At 37.9% G+C, this 20,864-nt stretch overlaps 1 protein-coding gene across 1 annotated transcript in view; it reads right to left on the reverse strand.

Annotated features, from left to right (window-relative positions):
* CTNND2 (catenin delta 2) overlaps positions 1-20,864 on the reverse strand; it is a 934,064-nt gene that overhangs the window by 358,259 nt on the left and 554,941 nt on the right. The window contains exon 9 of the mRNA XM_063085434.1: positions 11,213-11,468. Within this exon, the coding sequence (XP_062941504.1) occupies positions 11,213-11,468 (256 nt within the window). The remainder of the gene's footprint in view (positions 1-11,212; positions 11,469-20,864) is intronic.

Here is a 20,864-nt window from a genome sequence, read left to right on the forward strand (position 1 = left end):
CAAGGGAGGGAAGTTCTTTTAGTTAGAAACTAGCCAAGCTCTCTGAAAAGCATAGAGCACTTTGAACAGTGCATGATTTCAAAAGGTTGAATATAGCGATACGGATGCCTATGAAATGCATAAACAACCAGAAACGTGCTCTTCAAAAATCTCATAGCTACCGTGAATGATTTATATTTCTCTAAGGGAAATAATGCTGTGTTCATCTAACTTTATGAATTTATATTTTTAGTTTTTAATACTCAATCAACACTGATAAATAAGTAAGAAAGAAAATCAGTACTTTGTTACTGTGTGCTACTTTGTAGCATTAATAACCATGCGCTTAGGCAAGTTTTGTACATCTTATCTCTGCATAAATGTGTGCAGAGCCAATAAACAGATTTTGTATATATATAAATATATGTGCATGTAATATGTATATATATCCACACAGTGTATCTATGTGTCACATAGATTATATATGTGTGTATATATGTATACATATACAGACACACGTATACACATAATGTATGTATACATATACACACAACATATATATACACGCACACATAATCTGTCTATGTGGTTCATATATATATATGTGCTACTTTTCTTTATATCACATTTAGGGCTGTCAAGACTATCCCTAGAAGAAGATAGTCCCTGAGGAATGATTGACCAAATGAGCCAGTTCTGTCACCTGAATTTTGTTGGTTTTACTTTTCCTGGTGAGGGCTCCCACTTGCGGGAACCAGCCATTGGTGGCAGGATTGTTCTGCTCTATTTTTATAACCTCATTCAAGACTAGACCCACAAAACCTCCCTTTGATTCCTTTTGAAGCATAAAGCCTTCTTTTGATTCCTTTAAAACCACTTCCCAGAACTCTAAAAGGTATCAAGTAGGAAATGAATGGGAAATCTGTGCATCAAACTGCAGCATCTAGATTTCAGAGTTTCTTCTCTGGTTTTGCAGGACTCTCTAAGGCCCGATAAGATTTCAGGGTAAGAGGCTCCCTTGTTTTCGGATCTCAGCTTGTTTCTAAGGGGAACCATTTTTAATATTCACACTCCTTTTATTTCTTTCAAGTAAAAATGAACAAAGAGATTTACTCCCCCCCCCCAAGGATTTTTCTTCTCATCTGTAGTCTTAGATATCTGCTTCATCATAAAATGGTTCGAAGAATGCCTTCACCTGCAAGACCCCACTCTCTTTCCAGTATAAGAATACCTAAATCATAGATATGTGCACACATCACAGACATGTCACACATGAGCTCATCAGTGAGATGATAGAAATTAATCATGAAGCAGAAATTAATGTCAGTTCCTAGCTAAAGTTACACACTTTGAGCATGATAATAACATTGCAAAATAATGGTTTTATTTGAAAATTCAATACACTATTTCTTTAAACTATCAACTATTTTTATTTTTATGTTTTATCACTGTCCTTGGCATTATTGAGACCTTAAAATTAAGACTAAAGGTGCTTGAACAGTCACAGAGTTCTGACTTCTACTGATCCAAGATACCCTTGACACTAGATGGTATCACCACATTTAGTCTCTCCAATAAGCCTATTTGGTAAAGATCTCACAATAATTTAATTATCATATGGAACTTCTAAGTTGCTTTGAATTGGGTGAAAGGCATTATCTCTGTTTCTGGACTAGGGAGTGTAGTTGGCATGGTTCTGGAAAAATGGGATAAGAATATATGATAAATTCACTCTTAAGTCAATACAGATGTAAGTTAAGTGGCCAAAGGCATCTTAGTTCCTGACTTCATAATGGAGACCAAACAGAAGACTGCCACTGCCACCTCCAGAGAGGACAGGCTGGGGAGGGAGCAGCTGTGCATGTGGGGTGTGTTAGGGACGGTGAACTACATTGAGAAGGAGGAGAGATGCTCCATTAGAACTAGTGTTTGCTTCTGTGTGTTGGCTGTAGCTAGCTGGGGTTTGGCTCTTTGCCTCAAATGATGTAAGGAAGTCCAGAATGCATGCAACCCACTTTAGAAGGGTGGGACTTGGGTTTCACAGATTCCTCCACACACCTGGAGGCCCCATGGGTAGCCGGCTCCTGTTCTACGTGTGCGCTGCACACTCACCTTCCGACCTGGGTGGAGGTGTTTCACCGACAGCTCACAGACCGAGTGAAGAGGAGGGGTTGGTTCTCCAGAAGAAAGCCGGGGTATCAGGGGAGCACAGAGCACAGACTTCCACCATCACCACTGATGGAGTTCTGCTAACAGTTGGTTAATCAACTAGTAATTAGTACTCCGGGTGGAGACACTCAGCCATGACCGCCTATCTTTCACTACTCTTAACCTCATAATGTCACGGAAGCCCCTATGCCAGAACCCGCTTTCATACAGACGAGGTGGGGATGTCGTACTAGAAATGAGTCGTCATCTTAGAAGTTCGGTTGTTCTCTCCTCCCTGTGGTTTTGAAGACAGGAAGCACAATAGGTGTGGGTATGGAGAAGAATAAATATTGCACAGACAAATTTCATGTGTGAACGTTACTTTCCTTTAAACTGATGAAAGGAGTCTTGAAAAAGAGGCTTTTGTAAAACGAAAAAATCTTTTTGCAGTGAAGACTTCTCTTCCACCTTCCTCCTCTCTTGGCCGTGATTGCCGAGGCTCTCGGTTATCCCTCCCCTGTTCCCTGCTGGCCCAGGTTCTGGCTCTTGGAGATCCCCTCCCACGACCACCCCTGGCCTCCCGACAGGGAGCACTCTGGGGATCTGCCCCTGGGCCTCTTTTCTGTTTCCAAGCAGACAGCTCATGGCCTCTAATCCTTCACCCATTTCTTCCATGTCTCTGACTCCGAGATGCCATTGCCAGCTGCAGCCTCTGTCCAGAGTGCTCCTGGGGCAGGAGGAGAGGTGGCAGCAGCAGCGATGGTGGTGGCAGCAACCACGGCTAGAAGTGCATGGGGAAGAATTCCAAGGACTTTACAGTTTTAACCTTTTTCATCTCCACAACGATTTTAGGAAAGAACTTTATTATTTCCATTTTATATCCGTGGACACTGAGGGCAGCGCAGATGAGACCATGCCCCGAATCACAATTTGCGAAGAATCCCTTTCTCCTGTACCTGACGCCCTTCACAAGACAGGCCACATCTGCTAGTCCCATGTGTGAGGGACAGCATGCACCTCAGGGCTGAGGAACATCATCCACGGGATGAGAGGACGAGACATTTAAATTTCTGCTTATCTATTCAACTAAATGAAATTAAGAAATAAAGCACTATTATATTTACCCTCTGGGTGGCCCTGGCCCTCCCACTGGGCCCACACTGTAGTCTGTGGTGTGTCTTAGTGGAAGCTACAACATGGCAGGGTAAACAATGACACCCTTGCTTGTCCCATCACCTGACACAGGGCACCATATTGTTACTGATGTGTGTTGGTCCATGTGAGGTTTTGGATTATATTATCTACTTTTAAGCCAACCCTCACTAAATAAACAGGATAGCACTAATAATGCAAGCACGTTCAAAAGCCAAGAAAATGGCCAAGCTCACCCATGTACTTATTCCTGGAGCCATGAACACCAGCCACGTTAACCAGTGGAAACTGTGATAATATACTCAGATCTCATATATGCAACCACATGGCTCTAAGGAAAGACTTTTATGATTAAAATGTAAAAAGAAATAAAAACTTTAAAATACGTGTTACCTTTAATGTCACCTGCTGTAAGATCTGTCTTTAGGGTACATCTATTTTATGGTGTACATAGTATACTAGTACACTAAAGCATGTGTAGGCAGTTGAATAGTTTCCCCCAAATTAATGTCTACCCAGAAAGTCATATGTGACTTGGAAATAGGGTCTTTGCTGCTGTAATTAAGTGAAAATGAGGTCATACTGGATTAGGGTGGGCCTTAAATCCAATGACTACTGTCCTTATCAGAAAACAACAGGGTTGGAGAGACAGAGAAGGCCCTGTGAAGACAGAGGCAGAGACTGGAGTGATGTAGCCACAAGCCAGGGAACATCTGGGGCCACCAGAAACTGGAATAGGCAAGGAAGCATTGTCCCCTAGAGACTTTGGAGGGAACACAGCCCTGCTGACACATTGATTTCAGCCTTCGAACCTCCAGAACTAACCTCAAGAGAGAATACATCTCTGCTGGTTTAAGCTGCCTAGTTTGTGGTAATTTGTTATGGCAGCTGCTGTGGTCTGAATGTTTGTGTCCCCTCAAAGTTCATATGTTGAAACATACTCACCAATGTGATGGTATTAGGAGGGGGAGGGCTTTGGGGGAGGTGATCAGGTCTTGAGGGTGGAGTCCTTGTGGTAGGATTAGTCCCCTTATAAAAGAGACCCCAGAGAGGTAGCCAGTCCTTTCTGCCACGTGAGGTCATAGTAAGAAGACACTGCCCTTGAGGGGAAGGCCCTCACTAGACACAATCTGCTGGTGCCTTGATTTTGGATTTCCCCACCTCTAGAACTGTGAGAAATTTCTGTTGTTTATGAGCCACCCAGTCTGTGGCACTTCTGTTATAGCAGCCTAAATGGACTAAGACAGCAGCCTAGGACATTAGCAAAACGCTTACAATTTATAAGTAAAAAATCTGGGTGGGTGGACAGGGACATCCCAAGAGAGCTGCCCTCTGTGGAACCCACATCCCAGCCAAACCAGGCCTGAGGGTTTAAAATGAGGCCTCCCCAGCCCAATCCCAGCCCTCTCTGCTTGGAAAAATTTCTCTCCCCTTTTTTCCCTGTGTAGATGTCATCTATTCCCCAAAGTTTGTGCCAACCCCTCAACCCCTCTTCTGTGCTTCTTTAATCTCATCCATCTGATTTACTCGATGCATTGTGGTCAGTTGTGGATTTGGCTTTCTCTCTCACACAGCTTTGGAAGCTCTTCAAAGAATGAAGCTGTTTTCAGGCTGTTATCATACCTGGGGAGCCCATGCTAGAATCTTCCACAGAAAAGTCACCCAGAACATATTTAGTGGCTTCAGGTGGACCTGGAGGGGGGGGGGTCCAGGGGAATGAGAGCTGCAGGGCCCTGGCCATGCCTTGAGAAAACCTCGCTGAGGACATATGCGTATGCCTTTCAAATTTCCAAGACACGTGGAGCAGCGGTTACAGTATTTATAGTGGATGACACAACTGGGACCCAGAAAAGATTTCTGTAGTATTAAATAATGAAACCGCCTCAGAAGAAGTAAAGGTAAACTTTCTCATTTAAGTTTGAAAGCATATTAAAAATTCAAGGTAAGGATAATCGATTCACAGCTTTGTCAAAGTCACATGTGAAAAGACTTGGCATTTTGTTTTATTGTACAGTTAATATCTATCAATACTCACAGCAGTTAGAAACATATAATTAGAGGTCAGTCAGATTCGGGTTCAATTTCTAGCTCTCTGTGCCTCAGTTTCCCCACATGTAAAGTAGGCATTATAAAATGTCATGTCATAGGGATTTAGGGAGAATTAAATTAAATAATGAATATAAGAAGTTTAACGTTGAGCATAGAATATATTACTTAATTTTAATGATCGCTGTTATCATCATCACTGTTATAAACATTATCATCATCTTCCTGTCAAGAAAACCTACAATGAGCCCAGGGTGGCCCAAGGTAACACTTGCTCTCTTTCTACACTTGCTGGTGATGTGGGAGACAGAATGAGGAGGGAGACTGGTCACTGTGGGCCAGAAATGACAGCTCAGGCAGTGACGGCCACTAGCACAGGAAGGAGTCCTGGGCAGCCGTGGCAGAGGTATTAACCCTGCTCAAAGTCTGTCCTTTTAAGAAGAGGTAGGCGTATTCTCATGTGATTTCAAGGACTAGAAACAAGATCAGGAAATGAATTTAGAAGAAACGCAGATTTCGTATCCATGTAAATTAGTGTAGGTTTGAATTATTCCAAGAAAAAGTGGTTCAAGAGATGGGGAGTGGCCAGTTGCTGGAGGTGTTTGAGCAGAGGCCCAGGAGCTTGCTATCAGCCTAGCTAAATAAACGACTCCCAGGTGCTCTGCAAACTGTGCGTGGAGGAAACCAAAAATATGCCTCCCCAAAATACATGTCTTTGGCATTTTTTGAGATGGCTATTCACAGGGGCGGCAAACATGAAGAACAGCCTTGAAAAGCTGTCTTTTGTGGGGGAGACTCACATCTGTGGAGGAAATCTACATTAGCGAAAAGAAGTAAACAGCAGATGCATACAGGCTTTCTCTGAAGCCCCCTTTATCTGGATCTACGAAAGATTAACTCACAGGAAAAAGAGACTCCAAGTCTAACACTTTTAAGGTCTGACCCGCAGGTTACTGTCTATTCCTTCTGAGGGCTGCTACCTGGGAGGCTTCACCTGCATAACAAGACAGATTCTCCGCCCCTCATCCCCATAACCTGCCACCACTCACCCCCACCAGCCCCAAGCCCTATTCTCTCTGTAACCTCAGCGTGGTATAAAAACTTCAGTCACCTGGCCCCTCCTTTGAGTCTAATATTTGTGTGTGGCTCCTGTGTCCACATGAATGATAATAAATCTACAAGCCTTTTTTCCCCCTGCCAATCTGTTTATTGTCAGTTTCTTTTATAGTCTCAAATTACCAAAACTTCAGAAAAGGGAGGGAAAGAAATTGTCTTCACCCCTACAGGGTCTTTGAATTGTGAATTCTGTATTTTTCCCCTCTGACGCTTCCCTGGTTAAAAAAAAAATGATTTTTGAGTATTTGAACTTAAAAGCTAACTTCCCAGAGATTCATCACCCAAGAGAACTGGGCTGTAAAGAATATTACATGTTTTACTATAAACACTTCAGCCACATTACTTAAGTTACATAATAAGTTACATAATAACTTATGTAATAATACCCTTTAAACTTTTATCTAAGATTTTATAAAAGTATTCTTCAAATCTTCACCTTTTTAAAAGCATTATATATTTTGTTTCCTGAGCATTCAATTCACTATACGCTATGTGACTGTGTGTGTGTGTGTGTGTGTGTGTGTGTGTGTGTGTGTGTGTGTGTGCACGCACGTGTCCATTGTGAGCAGGTAACCAATGAAAAAACAGCGTTTTGAAAAATTCTTAACCAAGGTTTACCTAATGATTAAATAATTATAAGCAATGTTATTTAATGAGCTCTAGCAGTATAACATCCAGTAATAAAATAACCTTTAGTAATATCTCAAAATAGCAGACAAAATATAGTAAAAATGTACAGATAATTCCTTGAAAGTTCATATTTTTATATTATTGCTCAAATATTATATATATTATTGCTTAAATATTATTTGAAACAAAACAACTCCATGGAGCAAGTTTGATAGAGCCAATGGAAAATGCAGTTGCTAACTTGGGCTTGATATCAGCATTAAAAATGTGCCATTGTATGCATTTCTCCATTATGCTGAATAACAAAATGAAGACAGAGTTTTATTGTAAATCACACTTATAATAGGAGAGATTCTTCTAGCATGTTCTAAACATTGTTTTTGAAATAGTATATATCAAAGATTACAACATCCTGAAAATCAAACATGATTAAAAGATGCTATTACTGCTAATACAATAGCAGTAGCTGATATGGCTAAAGATGCTAATACAACAATTTACATGTTAAGATATGTCAGTAAACTGTCTTAGCCATAACTTTTCTTCTTTTACAGACAAGAACATTTGCAACACCTTTAATATGCCCAGGTGTATCAGTCTTGCTTTATTTATTTTAGTTATTTCATCAAATTTTCAAAATAAGAATGCTATTATGACATATTCACAACATCACTAATACCTCTTTTCATACAACTTAATTTTAAGATTTATATTTGACGTGTATGTGTAAAACTACAGAATATAGAACTCAATATGTGTTGTAGCACTCAAAAATGTATTAACTATGCCAACAATTTTTAAGACATTTACATTTAATGGAAAATAACATACAATTACAAAATAAAAACTTCTTAGCAAATGTGGCTGTAAAGTGAATTATACATGTACAAAAAACCATTTTTCTAGTGATTGCTCACTTCCAAAAGGAAATTGGATTTTACCGTCTCTTAGGATAAAAGGTTTCTGTTCATTCTTTGTTGGAGTACACGATGTGGCAATTAAAAACCAAAAGACCAAAGTTTTGACACAACCCGTATGACTGAGACAACCATCAACAAGAAAAGTCCAACCCTTCAGGACCAATCCTTTCAAATCCTATGGCTTAGAGTAACTCAGAACTAACAGGAAGTCTCTGGTTTCAAGTCTTGAGGCTCTCTTGAGTTTAAATTCTTATTTTAAAATTCAGTGTTTGCTTGAAAACTTATCATTGAATAATACTAAAACTCTATAATAGAGAAGAGATACTGGTCTGCAATAAGATGAATAAGGTAGATAACAGAAAAGAAAAGATAAGAAATAACAGAAATAAAAGAAAAGATAAGAAAACAATACAACAAAGACCACACATCCAATAAACGATTACCAGGGATGCTAGACCTACTTATACAACTTGTATAATTTGTTTTATTCTTCCCAACTACTACAGATGGACACCCAGTACTACCATTCACTCATCCTCTGAAAAAATTATGAAAGATGTAAAAACATTCTTTTTCTTTTTGATTTTTTTGCAAAGAAATAAAAATGTTCATGCTAGCATGTGCTGCAATGTAAATTCAATATGTCCTAAAAATGTGGATGGTAGCCTATGTACACACCTGGTAGCAATGTGATCTTCAGGAAGTCATTTAACAACTCAATTCTCCATTTATTAAGGACACTAAATATGGAATTATCAGTTTCCTCTCACAAAGGAGGATTACATCAAACAAAGATGTAAGTAAATATACTTTGAACATTGCAATGTGCTATATGCATATGTTTGTAACGGTAAAGAGGCTTACACGGTCTGGTGTTTAATGATAAATAAAACTGCAAGAAATTCTCTTAAATATATGTATGTATAAAAACTTAAGAAGTCAAAAGACTGAAAATGTTTAAATTATAAGCCATAATGGCATAATAAATAATTTTGAGCTCTAGAAATTAAACATACTAGTTCTAGCAATACTCACCTAGGGAGAATCAAAATTCATTATTTGAAGGAAACGCAAAAAACTTGTCTTAAAAAAGTATTATATTTTGGACTTAAATTTAGATTTGCCACATCTCTCTATTAAATAAGAACATTTCGACATATTTCCTTATTTTAAGAAAAGCATACAAGAAAGGCACTCGTGTATTTTATGTTCTACCAATTTTGCATGATGCCAGGTGATCAGTCCCTTTTATACTCAGGCACAGTAATCCACTTCTGGTTGCAGATCTGGGCCTATTTGTTTTGTCTGTATGTTGAAGCTTAGGACGGCTGTATAAACTTTTCAGAATTAACACATTTAAGGCCAATGCCTTGTATTCTTAAAAATAACAGTCAAGTTGTAATTCATATGGTACTGATTTGCATATAAATTTAAGACATACAAAAGATTTGAGGCCAGTATTCTCTTATTCACTCTAACATTTCTTATTGGTATTTTTTTTTCTTTTTTATTGACTTACAATGGTCACTCAGTAAATATAAGTGACATAATCCATAACTTGAAAAGGTAAGAGCCATGACAATATACTGAAAAAAGAAAAAAGGCTATAAAAGTGACAGTAATATAATATGGAAAGGATATGCCATTTAATAAAATAAAATGCATTTAATACATAGAATAAAAAACAGAAGCTAGGCTGTAGCTAGAGAAATATAAATTTGGTTTCTTATTAAGCCAAATTCCCCTAATATGAAAATTTAAATCCTTTCCACTGGAGATAAAATGTTTATTTTCAGTTTAAATAGCAATGTTAAATATAAGCAATGCCAATTCAACTATTTATTTTTCTATTTCAGCATTTCTTAAGAGTTTACCATTATTGTATTTTCATACATTTTCAGTAGCATGTTAAGAAAAAATATTTAAAAACAGAGAGTATTCAGGTGTTTTCTCTGAAAACAGAGAGTGTTCTGAAGAATATTCTAGACATACATGCCAAGAAAACTTAAAGATTTAGGGTAGATTTCAAGACCAAGACTATAGAAACTGCTGTTGAGATCAAAAATCCAGATAACCAGGACATTGCACATTGTAAATGTAAGATGTACTTCTGATTTTTAGTAGTTAACAGTGAGCATTTATTACAATTCACTTTTCTAATGGAGGATATACCAAATACAATATTTAACACGGACCCTCCAAGCAGGTTTGAATTGTGCTAAAGTAGCTATCGTAAAGAATACCATAAAATGATCCCATTCTACCTTTTATGTTTGTAGAAGTGATTTCTATTTGGAAATGAATCTATGCAAACCTCTCAGTACAATACAGAGGAACTTGCATGCTCTACCAGTGAAAATTCCTTGAGACAAACTTTAAGTACAGACCAGAGTCAAGCCATATGCCCTGCCATAAAGAAACAACAGAAATCTGACATATCCATAGTATTCACAGATGCAGATATATATTTATGGGCCTCTATCAGATAAGCCAATGGTTATGAATAAAACATCATGTAACTCTACAGGGATTCAATTCCAACTTCAGAAATAGAGCATCACTTAATTCCTTGCCACTGCTGAAAAAAAGAAAGTGGAAAAAAAAAAAAACCACCTCAATAATAATCTATTTAATATGTTCTGTTCAAGCTTTTATCAATCCCCAGACAACTTCATCCTAAGGTTCACTTTCAGACATAGAGAAATGAAGGTAATGTAGAATTTCTAAACCTTCACTTTTTAAGATAACATGGTAGGTGTGTCCCTTTACACCCTGATAAATAGAAATTCACATGATGACAAGCACACTTCCACTGAGACAATAAAATACCTAGACCATGATATTTGAAGTCAAATGATACAATCTCCAATTTTCAGTTCCCACTGCATTAAAAAGGGCTCTTCTAGATCTTTTCAAGTACCTGAAACTTTAAGCACCTACAGATGTTCTAATCAAAAGGACACCTTCATTTTTGGTGTCAAACCACAGAAGATACAAGAGCTCCATCATAAATACCCATATTCCAAATCAAACAGAAGAATATAAAACTCAGGAAAAGCCAACCCTTTCATACTCAGACAGCGACATGAATGCAATAATGTCATGTAAAGTAGTAGTAGTAGTAGTAGTAGTAATAATAATAATAATAATAATGCACTAACAATGCACAGTTGCAAAACCTCGTTAGACATCCTAGAGAAAAGAGAAAGGTTTTCACCCACCTCGGATCTTTCTGAATGCTGTCAATGGATGGGGACCTGGCCAAGGTGCCTTCGGGTGGGAGGGCAGGGCCGGATTTGCTGTACGGAGACTCAACAGAGGGACAATACTGCAGCTGTCGGTAGGGGTCGGCGTAGTTGGAGGCTGGGCCGGCGGCATAGCTGGCCCTCTGGAAGGTGGCGGCAGCGGCATTCTGTGGGCCGTGCTGGCTGCCTGTGCGCTGCAAGGGGACGGAGTCGACACCGGGGGAAGATGGGGCTACGACAGGAAAGTAGGGACAAAGTAAAAGATTGAGGACCTGCTCACAGAAACGGTTTACCAGGTCTAGGCAGGGGGAAAATTACACACATAAAAAATAGGGGTTTGAAAGAATAAAAAAAAAAAAAATCTGTCATATTTGGACCAATATATATACATGTTTATCCAGCAAAATGATAATCAGCATGCTATTTCCGAAGTCAGCCCTTCAGGTATGGTGGGGAGGAATGCATCCGTGTGTATGATGCTTGCCAGCATCCAAGAGATGTTCATTGGAAATATAAACTGTGCAAAAGGAAAACCCAGATGAACTATAGTGACTAGTTTATAAGGCAGCATGGACAGTTAGTTCTTTATTATTCAAGTTAAGGAAATTCAGAATGTGTTCAGGTAATGTTACAGTAACTTTAGGAAAGATAAAAAGCAAATTTAGTAATTTAGTCAATTTTCCTAAACAGAAGAAAATAAGGAAATGTGAGTGCAAGTGTGTGCTTAGGGGTGGAGGTGGGCAGAGGGGGGCCCGTATTTCCATAATCGGTACCAGAACATTCAAGCAGGACTGCTCTAGTTTCAGTAAAGTAACTCGCCAAAGATTTTCATATGCCTCTTTTTCAAGTAAAGCTGTCATAGGAACAAATACATTCGGTGAAGGGCAGGCATATAGAAGGAGAAAACCAACCCCACTGCAAAGCACACAAAATAACGAGCTGACTCGGCTTTTCCAAAAGTATTTGCATCTTCTCAGTGTGTCTAAATTGTTTTGAAAAGAGTTTAAACCAGTTACCAGTTACTGAAATTAGTTTGATTATTTTCAAACTAAATTTTAATTTTTTGTTTCCTTCCTGGATTCTTTTTAGATCATTTCATGTCATTATTTTTACTTGGTTCTCAAAAATATTTGATATCTAAGGTTTGTTTGACATATACAGCGAAAATAGCATCTTCTAAATTGATAGAATGTGACCAGTTATTAACTGCTCCAACAATTGTAAGCCATGACTAATATTATACAGCACATTTACTTTCTGGCATTGTAGATCCAAATACACCCCAAATATAGCCTGTGTCTAGATATACACCCTGGGTGCTCTCCATGGAATTAGATCCCAATTATAAATCACGCTTCATAACCCTGACGTCCTGAGCATTTCTTAGTGGAGGATGATAAAGCTTATTTTATCTTCTCTCACATTAGGGGACATATGCCAAATCAAACACAGAAGAAATCATGTCACATTAAGAAAATAAATGCTAGGAGAGGTTAAGGCAATTATGTCGAAATGACAAAAAGTTGCAAAAGCGAACAGGACGAACACATTCTAACACTGAGAACTGACTTTTAACTAGGAGTTCAGGACTTCTCTTTTCCAATGAACTTTCAGTACGTTATCTTATAATAACCAAAAATTAGGAAAGTAGGTTCTATGACACAATAAAAACTGCAAAAATATTTAAGAAAAACTGAGTATGAGGGTTGTCCTGATGTGTTAAGTTTCAAAACAATCAGATTAGACTAATAAACATAAATTGCATAATCAGAAAATCTGTTTTATGTCTTTATGCAATTTTTAAAGAATTTATATTTCTCCAAAATATTATTAACATGTCTAAGTAAAATTCACATTTTAAAATTTATAAATTACATGCTTTATGATATGCTGAAAGGAGTTTAAATTTTAGGCAGGGCATAACCTTGCTTTTGGAAGAACAAATGCACAGGGGTGAACAAAATTTCATTTTCTACAAGAGTTGTGATAATCTAGATGAAAAATCAAGGGCAAAAGGAGAAAACTAAGTACACCTGACATTTTTCATAGACGTGCACTTTTTCTCATTCAGGAAACTAAATATCAACATTTAATCTTGCTGAAAACAATTTTCAAAAAAGAAACTCTTTCCTACACAACTTTTTTTTTTTTTTTTTTTTTTTTTTGCAGCTGGCTGGTATGCAACCAGAACCCTTGACCTTGGTGTTACAAGGCTGTGCTCTAACCAACTGAGCTAACCGGCCAGCCCATATACAAAATTATTCTTTATGGATACATTCAGTGCAATGATTAACAGGAAAAGGGGATAAAGTGAAAGAGATCAAGAAATAAGTTTGAAATCTAAAAAAACCTTTTGTTAAAAAACAATAGGATAGGTAAGGGGAACAACCTGACTACCCATACAAAAAACTCCCAAAGGACCATAAATTAAAAGAGATTATAAGATATGAGTTTAAGAAAAACATTGCCCAAGTGGCAGATAAAAAATTGGGAAGAATTTAAAGGGGATGGGTCAAAAAGTGAAAATAGGGTGTGAAATTCAATGAATTAATCAGAAACAGGAAAGCAACATCTGAGCATGCAAGGAGGAACAAAATGTAAAAAAGGTTTATAAATGTTACTAGCTTCCTATCTGTACTTCACTTTGGCCTTTCTCAGGGAAATGTCATGAAGCTCAGTCAGAGCCTGGCTTCTGAAGTAGAGAACTGGGTTTCCATCCTGGCCTTTGGGCAGTTCTTGGCACCGAACAAGTGAACTGAGCTCTCCCAGCTCTAGTGTCAATGTTAAGGAAGACAACAAAATGGCCTCATGGGATCACTGCTTGATTTAAATGCAGGAAAAGAGTAAAATACCTAGTCTGGAGAAACTGTGAAACAAATGAGCTATTATTATTATTACCATTAACAATGCTGAAATCAACTGATATTAGAAAAGGGGACTGAACATACGACATCAGAACAAAAGGTCCTCGCCACTCGGTATCAGACAATACAGCTCTTTCTGGGTGCTGGGTACTCTTTATTAAGTGCTTTATTTAGACAGACTCATATTTCTTCCAACAACCCCATAATAAAGTAAACATGTCATTCTCACTTTACAAATAGGAAACTGAGGCACAGAGAGATTAAGTATCTGCCAGAGGTCAGCTGATATCCAATAGAAAAGGAATTTAAGCTCTTGTAGTCAGTTCCCAGAGTATAGGCTTATAACCACCATGGCTACTGGTCCAGATTTAAAACCTCAAAGGTGCATATTACTGAATTACCTAATGTGATGAGAAAACTTAGAAAAAATGATAAGAGGCTTAAAATTAGGGAAAATGTCTACTAAAGGTACGGAGAAGAGATGGGTTGGCAATAGGAATTAACAACCTGGGTATTATATTGAAAAGATTATTACAAATTGGTGTGTTAACTAATTTACACTATTTCTCATTAAATTGAATTTACTGAGATATGCAAAAAAAAAAAAAATACAGAAACGATTCTGCCAAAAAATCTAACTTTATTTGTAGGAACATCAAAGAATAATAATATATATAATTATCTTAATTTTACTTTAAAGTGTTTGGAGTCTTAATCAGTGATATCACTATATTAGGAAAAAAAGAGGTTGGGCTGTGAAATCTAAGACGGGTCAACAACTTTCACAAAGACCATATTTAAAAAAATCACAATTACATTCATAGTTTTGGCCTTGACCAATGGCCCTTCAGAAGCATCATTCCTGAATCCGTGGTTTAAACTTCTTTTAGGTCACGATAAATAATATAGCTGATGAGAATTACAAAATACAAAATCAGAATTCCAATTGGTACTACTAAATTGAAATAAAATAGAGTCTGATCAGTGCAATAAAAATTATGTAAAATACCAATGCAAATGGGTAGAAAAATCATGCTATATTAAAGGACAGGATATATAATCATATAGAAGGAAATGTGGGGGACTCTAATAGATCTCAAACCAACCACCAGTAATGTAATGATGTAATTCCTTATTTTTTTTAAGCATACATAGAAAACAATCCCATGGCCTCATGAGATCATTGTTTACTTTACATGAATGGAAAGTGTTAAATATCTAATGTGTTGAAAATGTTTAAAAAATGAGCTGCTATTATGATTTCAATGTGAAATCAACTGTTATTAGAAAAGGAGATTGTGCATAGGACACTGGGATGAAATGCCATAAAGATTCATGGTGCAATTCTCCCCTTTTTGCCCTGACTAGTTAGACCCTGGTGTGGCTTATGCACACCAGGACTCTCCATAAATTCGGATAAATGAGCATTGGTCACACTATTAAAAGACTTTCCTTTAATACATTTTTACCCTTAATTTCTGTCTTCTTAAACATTTTCTCTTATTTGAGTTTTAGAACTCAGTTGACCAAATTGTCCTCCTCGTAGGATTACTCTATCCAATTGAACCTACTCCTGACAAACATTCGAAGGGAAAGGTGCTTCATCAGCTCTGTAAACACACTTCTATCTCTTCTCACCTGCTCTGCAAACAGCCCCTTCTCCCCTCAATAAGCTCTCAGAACTCATTGAATCGTATCACTGGTCTCTTTGGGGAGATTTAACAAGTAGCCTCTTCAGCAGCTGACTTGATACTTAACAGACACCTATGCTGTTCATAAAATTATCTGTTTGCTTTCCATAGAGCTACACAAATAAAGACCCTCTTTCTGCAGGAAAAATAAAGAGATATTTCATGTGTTATATTTGTTTAAAAGAGGGAAAGAGGCATCCTTTTTAATAAAATGAAACTCTCCTTGGGCCGGCCCATGGCTCACTAGGGAGAGTGTGGTGCTGATAACACCAAGGCCAAGGGTTCGGATCCTACATAGGCATGGCCGGTTAGCTCACTGGCTGAGCTTGGTGCTGACAACACCAAGTCAAGGGTTAAGATCCCCTTACTGGTCATCTTAAAAAAAAAAAAAAGAAACTCTCCTTTATAATAGATGATTTCATGCATTATTTACTGACAACAGAAAAAAGAGAACAGAATAAAATACAAGAATCTGGGCACAAAGTAAGAAATTCAGTGGGGGGGTATATTAAGTGGGGTTTGACAAAAAGGAAGAAAACCATTAGTTTTGTTTGTCTTATTTATCTTTGCTTTTATATATATCTGCTTATTCAGATAAACACAAAAACATAAAACACATTTATATGTGTTATATAGATAAACACAAAATAAGAACATAAAAAGGTAATTAAAAATGTCCCCTCTGTAAGCTCAGAAAATAAGGATGGCTTAGGTGACAATGTCCAAGAACATGGCCTACACATTCTTAAAGAGAGTTCAATTCCATTATTTTGGGGGTAAGGAGCATTTAGCAGCTTATCTGGCATATTGCTAAGTGTGATCGTGAAAAACTGAACTGTAAGCATCTTCCAATTTTCTGCACTGGGCACAGTCTGATCCATGCTAAACTTAATGGAAGAATATTCAAGGGTAAATTTAACATAATCTTTTAGCTTCATATATTATTATCTTCGTGGGGAGAAGCATTTAATGCATGATTATTAGTAGTAATGAAATCAGTATTATTGGTGTTGATCTTGTTTTCATTGCTTTTATTGAAGGCATTGAAAACACTGGCAGAAGCCAAATGTACCTACAACATTGGCCCTAAACTAAATGTGAGATCATGTGTATGAATACATTATAGATGTATTTGAAGAAAAAAATGATGTAAAATCCTATCCTTAAACAGTTTTCACAGTTTTCTTCTTGCTTTATCTCCCAAATAATTAAAAAATGTAAGCTCTTCATTAGGTCTTTACAATACAAATTAACAGAAAAACATCTACTAATACTAAACAGAAATAGGATCTATTTCAATAATCATCAATAGTTACTATTTCTATTAATGTTATTGCTATGCACAGTATAACGGACTTCAGTAGATTTGTAGAATTTGATATAAAAAATAAAAAATGTAAATAACTGCATGGATAAAATTGAAATCATAAGAGTCTACATATTTAGTCCTATATCTGTATGCTTTTGTACATATTTATATGCATATTTAATTCTGTACATTTTGTTTTCCCTCTAATTTACAGTGTGTGTAATGGGAGTCATGATGGATCATGAGGATGAAGATGCAGTCACGCTCTTCCAACATTCCAAGTCCATTTTCAGCTTTTAATGGGGAGGCCCATGCTGCCTAGATATGAGGAAAGGACAATAACAAACACTAGAGTTATTTAGAGCTCCTATTGTACCAGCCTCCATGTCATGAGCTTCTGCATACTATCTCATTTAATCTTTACAACAGCCTACGTGGCAGGTTCTGCTATTACTGACACCACCCTCATTCGTTCACAGACAAGCAGTTAAAAGACAGAGTGGGCAGAGCTGGGATTAAAACTCAGGCAGTTTGACTCTAGGGCCCGCGTGTTTTACCCGCTCTGATCCACAGGTGAATACTAAAAATGAGGGGGATGCACCTGCTTAACGAAGCCGCACATTTTCAGGTGTAATCTGTTGGGCAGAAATGCCCCAAAAGACTAAAAATTACTGATATACAGATATATGCATAATTGTTATTACCTAGCAAATTATTTCTATTTTAATATTCCTGAGAATCCGTATTATCACTTTCCTTGGCTTCTTCCTTAGAGGGAAATGTAGCAAATCTCCTTCAGCTTGAAAACAGATGGGCCCAGATGAAGGTCATTTGACAGAATTTTCCATAAAGACAGAAATGGAGTAGTTGGGTGGGGATGCTGATGTATCCATGGTGGACTGACTTTTTTCACCTGGGATGAGATGAGGGGACTGAGCAAAGCTGTCACAGGACAGGAGAGGAAGGCAGGGAGAAGGGGCTGCATAGGTAATGTGAGCAGGTCTCCTAGCTGCCAGTCTCTAGAGAGCCAGACAGATGCATTACTCATATAGATTTTCAGGAGGCTCAACAATGTGCAGGTAGAGCTGGGTTCAAGAACTAGCTTGCCAGAGAACAGAATTCACTCTGGAAGAAAACTGTTCCACCTTGTTCAAGCACTAAGTGAAGTTACATCAAGTACATGACAACATGTGCTTATGGCATAAAAGGTGTATTATATCTTTATGCATCCGAACATCTATCTGCTGAATAAGAAACCCAAAAAGAAACTCCATGAAGTTTAAGTGTTCAGAGGACCTTCACTAGCTGCGGCGCTGAGAGATAGGGACACAGCCTGCAAACTGGTAGATTTGGAAGCACAGGTGCTATGACCCTTTTTATTCTGTAAAAATAAGCATTTCCATGTCAAATGTAATTTATGCAATGATCTTGATCTACTTATTTTTCTGCACATTTCCAACATTTCCAAGAACTAGAATAGTCATATAAATAAATTCTAGCACTTTTAGAAATAATGTTTTAACTGGAAGAGAATGTCCAGTGTTGAGGGCAAAATGTACTAATCTGTAATTGTGGTTCTACAGTGGTGCATCTTCTGGTGATGTCTTCATTATTCCTAAATTCCAACTTTTTTCTATTTTATTAAGCCTTGTTCAATGTTCAGTTGAAATCTGACCTTCGGCCTTTATTCTTTTCAACATTGCTATGCTTATGGATGTAACACAAAGAAGGTGGTGACATACCTTCCAGGGACTTGGAGTGTATCTTCCAGGACAAGGCCACTGGTGTCATCTATCAGTGTGTGCATCCTTGGTTGGCATTAATCAACATTGTCCTCATTATTCATTTGTACAAAATTATGGCGGCAAACATATTTTAAAATTTTATCAGTGAACTATTCTACTATCAAATACTCTGTCTTCCTTCAGCTATAATTAGACTTTTTATTTACACCATTTTAAGTGAATTGATAGAGGTAAGCACCTGGAAGCCCTTTTTGGCTTTAAGATGATAGTTATCATTGAGCTCATTCAAAATTTCCAATTGGGTAATAATGTGCCCCTGACTTTTTAGACTAAAAAATGGTAAAATTTTTAACTGAGTTTATGGAGGATCTTACTTAACTTGCTCCAATAGGAAGCACTTCTTTTTATAGTTTAAAGTAACAGCATTAACAATTAATAAACTGCTAATAATCCACATTTTTGTAAACTCGAGCGATAGTTGTAATTGAAAGTATTTTGATACTAGGACTATCATTTATACATTATTGAATAACGGTAATAAGATTTTACAGATATGAAGGTCCTATGTAATCCCTCCATAACTTCATTAAACACTGTCTACTCTTGCAGAGAATTAAGTATTTTTTTTTTAAATACTTTCTCCACATGTGCAGATATTTTCACCACATTCTTTTTTCTTTTTATGTTGCAGTGCTTGTTAACCTCATGAAAATACTTAGCAGGTCTTCTCCTTGCAACATATCTATGATAACTCTTTATTACTAGTTGACACATGCATCACAGAAAGCTTGTTTTCACCACTCAGAACCACATTTATCCAGAAGGAAATTCATGTGACTATCATCACAGCAGACATTGGCCATTTTCACTAGTTAATAAAGATGTGTTTAGGGGGTTGTCAGAGTGAAGCATTTGTGTTGATGAGATGATTCTTAAATTGATAGTCACTCATATGTTTGAGTTGGAAATAAAAGTGCTTATTTAGTGTTATTTAGCTTCTGTTTAATAGACTTCACCGTAAGCAAATGCACGGGGCGCACATTCCTTGTTGTGCTGCACTCCTTGCTGCACAAGCTCTGGCTTTGACAAGCCTCATTCCCCAGGAAATGTGGTTTTATCTGAATAGACACCTTAGTTAAAATCGTGCCTCTTTACATTTTCATCATGCAGGAAATACATGCCCAGACACTGGGTCAAGGGTCCTATGAAAGAAAATCTGCCATTTCTGTGGCTGTTGATAGAATTCCGCCTCCCTGCACAGGGAGGGGTGCTGGTGGCCTCCCTCTCTGTCACAGCCACTCCCCCCCCCCCATAAGGCCTTTACTGGTCTTATAAGAAAGGAATGGCTGTCAGGTCTGGTGACTAGCGATAGGGTTCCCTCTGAGATCCCTGCTGACCAGGGACCACTGCTGATTCAGAAAGTGACACTTCACTTTCTCTTAGGCTGCCAGATGGCTGGGGCCATCATGCTGGTGCTGTCTCCCACTTCCTACCCTAAGGCAGGTGGGCAGCTGCTGGATGTCCTTTCTGCCTCTCTACACAGAGCACATCTGGGGCCAGGGAGGCATATGGGACCATCTTCAGAGTCTACATTCTTCTGCTGGGCCTGGGTGGGTGATAAAAGTCCCTGTTACTTGTCTTGCACTGGCTGGGTGATGCCTGAGCATGACAGTGTTGGAGTTAGGTCGGCAGTGGGGGGGCAAAAGATCCCCCTCAGACTATGCTCTCTGACAGCATTGGCTGATCATGTACCTACTCAGCTTCATAAAATCCTATTGATTTCCTTGTGAGTAGTGAACCTTGTCTGTATGTTTCACCACCCACCAGCCTGCAGCGGAGGAGAGGTGGGAGTAGGACTTGGGCACCCTGATCCTTGAACACCTACATAAATGTTGCTAAATACTTGCCTGTCAGGTCACTAACATTATAGTTAGGTAGATTTTTGGTTTAGCAAAGTCTAGAGGACCTTTTTGAATACCCAAGGTAGACTGTGGGTCTTGTCTGACTTGGTGTTGGAGA

The sequence above is a fragment of the Cynocephalus volans genome, chromosome 2 (genome assembly GCF_027409185.1).
Source record: "Cynocephalus volans isolate mCynVol1 chromosome 2, mCynVol1.pri, whole genome shotgun sequence".
Taxonomy (NCBI): Eukaryota; Metazoa; Chordata; class Mammalia; order Dermoptera; family Cynocephalidae; genus Cynocephalus; species Cynocephalus volans.